The 3,690-nt window shown below is 34.3% G+C and overlaps 1 protein-coding gene across 1 annotated transcript in view; it reads right to left on the minus strand.

The window, feature by feature from the left end:
• LOC107010143 overlaps positions 1 to 2,254 on the minus strand; it is a 2,619-nt gene extending 365 nt beyond the window's left edge. The window contains exons 1-2 of the mRNA XM_015209394.1: positions 782 to 2,254; positions 307 to 643 (exon numbers count right to left, since the gene is read on the minus strand). Of these exons, the coding sequence (XP_015064880.1) occupies positions 307 to 643; positions 782 to 2,254 (1,810 nt within the window). The remainder of the gene's footprint in view (positions 1 to 306; positions 644 to 781) is intronic.
• Between the last annotated feature and the right edge of the window lie 1,436 nt (positions 2,255 to 3,690).

The following is a 3,690-nucleotide window of genomic DNA, read 5'->3' on the forward strand; positions in this document are numbered from 1 at the left end:
TGGTATTAAACTGATTTTCTATCATAACTATAAAATTTTTCAAAACTTGTAGTGCATTGCTCTTAGTACTTAAAAGATGTGTCCAAGTTGTTCTGCTGTAATCATCTACCAAAGTAATGAAATATTTGTAGTTGTCATAAGTGGATACATGATAAGGTCCCCATAAGTCAATATGTAGCAGCTCAAAAATAGACTTGGTTTGGCTTGTGCTATGACTAAAAGGTAGCCTTTGTTGTCTTGACATTGGACAAATATTGCAGCAGAAAGGTTGTTTGGGAGAGAAATTGACTGGTAATCCAGTGATACTTTTCATCTTAACAAAAGGTACATGGCCAAGTCTGTTGTGCCACAACAAATCTACATTATCTCCAGAGTTGTGATCAGCCATGACATTCATATTACTAAAAGAAGATTTACACTTGAGAGGAACAGAATTAGAAGCTAACACTTTGTATTGGTCAGGAGAATAGGAACTGGAATTACATGTTTCACCTCTAATGGAACTAGAAAGACTATCATTGGGAAAACAACAGCATATTTGACATGTATTGACTTTATCAGATGTCTTCAAGCACTTTGTGCATAAGAAGTAAAGTCCATCTCTACAATTACCAAGAACCTGTGGCCTCTTCACTAAAGGGGCCTGCAATAGACATAATGCATTAGTGAACATGACTATGCATTTCATTGTATTAGTTAGTGAATGAACTGAAATTAGATTATACTTAAAAGAAGGCACATATAAGACTTGATGTAAAGTAATACTAGATGTGACTGGTACATCTCCAAACTCTGTTACTTTGACTTTGTATCCATTTGGAAGAGAAACTAGTATAGGAATAGGCAGAGTTTTGATATTGATTAAAGAGTTTTTACTAAAGGTTATGTGGTTTGATGCTCCTGAGTCAATGATCCATAGATTTGCACTTGATTCAAAACATTTGCATGATAGGTTGTCAAAAACAGTAGAGGAAGAGCAAACCACAATACCTGCAAAGTTCATTGATCCAGCAGCCACACCAGAAGCATTATTATTGGCACCAGTATCTTCTCCCACATTCTCATTTTTGAAATGTTGCAGTAGATTCATTATCTGTCCATATTGTTCCTTTGTGAAGTTAATATTCTTTAAAACATCACCTTGGAATTGTGATTGTTCTTCTCCATTAGCAGGTACCATATCACCTACAGAACCATGTACATTTGCTACCACTCTCCTTCCTTTGTAATTTGAGCCTTGTTGTCTAAAGCCCTGACCACCATTGTAACTTCCTGGTCTGTTATTGTTTTGAGGATATCCATGCAGCTTGTAACACTTATCCTTGATGTGTCCAGATCTTTTACAATAGTCACACACTATGACACTCCTGTTGCTGTTGTTACTTGGATAGTAATTTCCTCCTGAACTACTGTTGGCATCACCAAGATTTCCATAATTGTTTCCTTGAAAATTTGTTCTAAAAGATCTTCCTCCATGACCTTTGTTATCAACAGCTTTAACATTCAAAGACACAGATTCTGTAGACATTCTACCAACAGGCTTGAACTCTCTTTGTTTTTCCTCTTGGATTAACAATGAGAAAGCTTGGCCCATAGAAGGTAGAGGATTCATCATGAGAATATTTCCTCTTATCACTGTGTACACTTCATTCAACCCCATAAGGAAATGAATCAGGCGCCTATCTTGCTCAGCCTTGAATATACTATCCTTTGCACCACACATACAGACACAACTGCAGTGATTCTTCACATTCAAAGTATTCAACTCTTCCCATAACTTCTTCATTCTTGTGTAATAGACAGTAATGTCCAAAACTCCTTGTGTGAGATCATTGATCTCCTTTTGAATTTGATACAATTTCGCTCCATTGGTTTGATCATACCTATCTTCCAACTCCTTCCACAACTCAGCAGAATTGCTTACATACTCCACACTGTCTGAAACTTCTTTGGTTAAAGAGTTCAGAATCCAAGATGTCACCATATCATCACACCTCTGCCATTGACGTAATTGAGGTGAATTGGTGCTTGGTTTCTCACAACTTCCATCAATGAAACATAACTTGTTCTTCACTGACAATGCTCTCATAACACCCCTTCTCCAAGTCCTATATCCTGTTCCATCAAACTGGACAGGAACAAGTATCATTCCTGGATTGTCTGAAGGATGCACATACAAAATGCCATTGGCATCACTTCCAGATACAACAGATCCCTCAGATGCAGATGTGGATGTAGTAGTTTCGATAGCCATTACAACTATGACTATTATGAACTATTCGATCAGAAAAAGAGAAGAACAAAGATGAACTTTCAGAAAGAATTCAAGATGTATCAACACAGTGACTTCCTACTCTGTTATTGATCTAGAATCAATCAAAAATGAGTATCCAAAGAACGAGAAAAGAGCAATTAACCGTGTGCTCTGATACCATGTAAAAACCTTCAAACTAAAGTGTAAGCAGCCATTGATGAAGCTGCCAACTTCCCTGTAAACTTCCCTGAACGAGAGAGTGAGAACAAAGACTAACAATACAAGACTTTGTGATTGAAATGTGAAAGTTTTGATTACCTTCATTCATCATTCATGAGGTGCATATATACATGTGATTAGTGAATCAAACAAGTGGAAAAGTAGATAACTAACTAACTAACTAGTTTGTTATATAACTAACTATCACAACAAACAACTATAAAATGGAAATACAACCAACTAACTAACTTGAAACTAGTAATGTACACTATTTAATTATGAGTTGTTAATAGTTATTTGGCAAAATATCGGTAACTAACCATTTGAATGATTTAGAGCGAACTACGGCCCAATACTCTTGAAAAAGCCCAACCTGTTTCCTTTTGTTTGTTTGACTCGCGATCATATTCATACCAGTAGAAATTATGAGATTACCTACTAGATTTGTTTTTAATGAAAAAACACTAATGAAATAATTATCTTTTACAAGTATATTTATATTCACTAATCTATAGAAGACCTAGTCAATATGTTATAATTTGGACATGAATAAGTTAAATTGCATTTTGGACTTAAATACAAAGGAAATTGGAAAATTCTACAATTCATCAAAATTAGAGAAGACATTTTCACTGTGGACTCTTTGCTTTCCAAGCTTTTGCAATCTGCTTGAACAGCTTTGACTCAAAACTAGTCTGTCAATTTTAGGTTTTGGCGACTCATTCGATGATAAAATCAAGTTGATTTGTGATCTATACAATTTTCATGAGGAAAAGCTATTAGTCTGGAATTCTTGGCCAAAATGCCCTTGAAAATAATTGTGACATGTTGGGAATTAAGTCATAGTAATATTAATTACAACTAGGAAAATTGTCTTCTCTTAACACTCTATTGGGTTGAAGTTATTAGTAAAAATGTATTTATCTTTCAAAATATGCTTTTACTTGAATGGAGTAATGTACAGTAAAATAATGAACTGAAAACCCCAAAAATATTTGTGCATAAGTTGAAAATGCATCAAACAATTAACGGATGAGAAATTTACATTGGAATACATAGGCAGCAAATCACATTCTCTTCTTTATATTTTGATTATGTTCTTAAAAATACATTATCATATATTATATATTGAAACAATCAGCAAAATCTGAATAAATCGAAGAAAATAACAAAATCTACTATAACCAAAGTTATTAAAAAAAAACAGACTTAATTGA

Source organism: Solanum pennellii, chromosome 2 (genome assembly GCF_001406875.1).
Source record: "Solanum pennellii chromosome 2, SPENNV200".
Taxonomy (NCBI): domain Eukaryota; kingdom Viridiplantae; phylum Streptophyta; class Magnoliopsida; order Solanales; family Solanaceae; genus Solanum; species Solanum pennellii.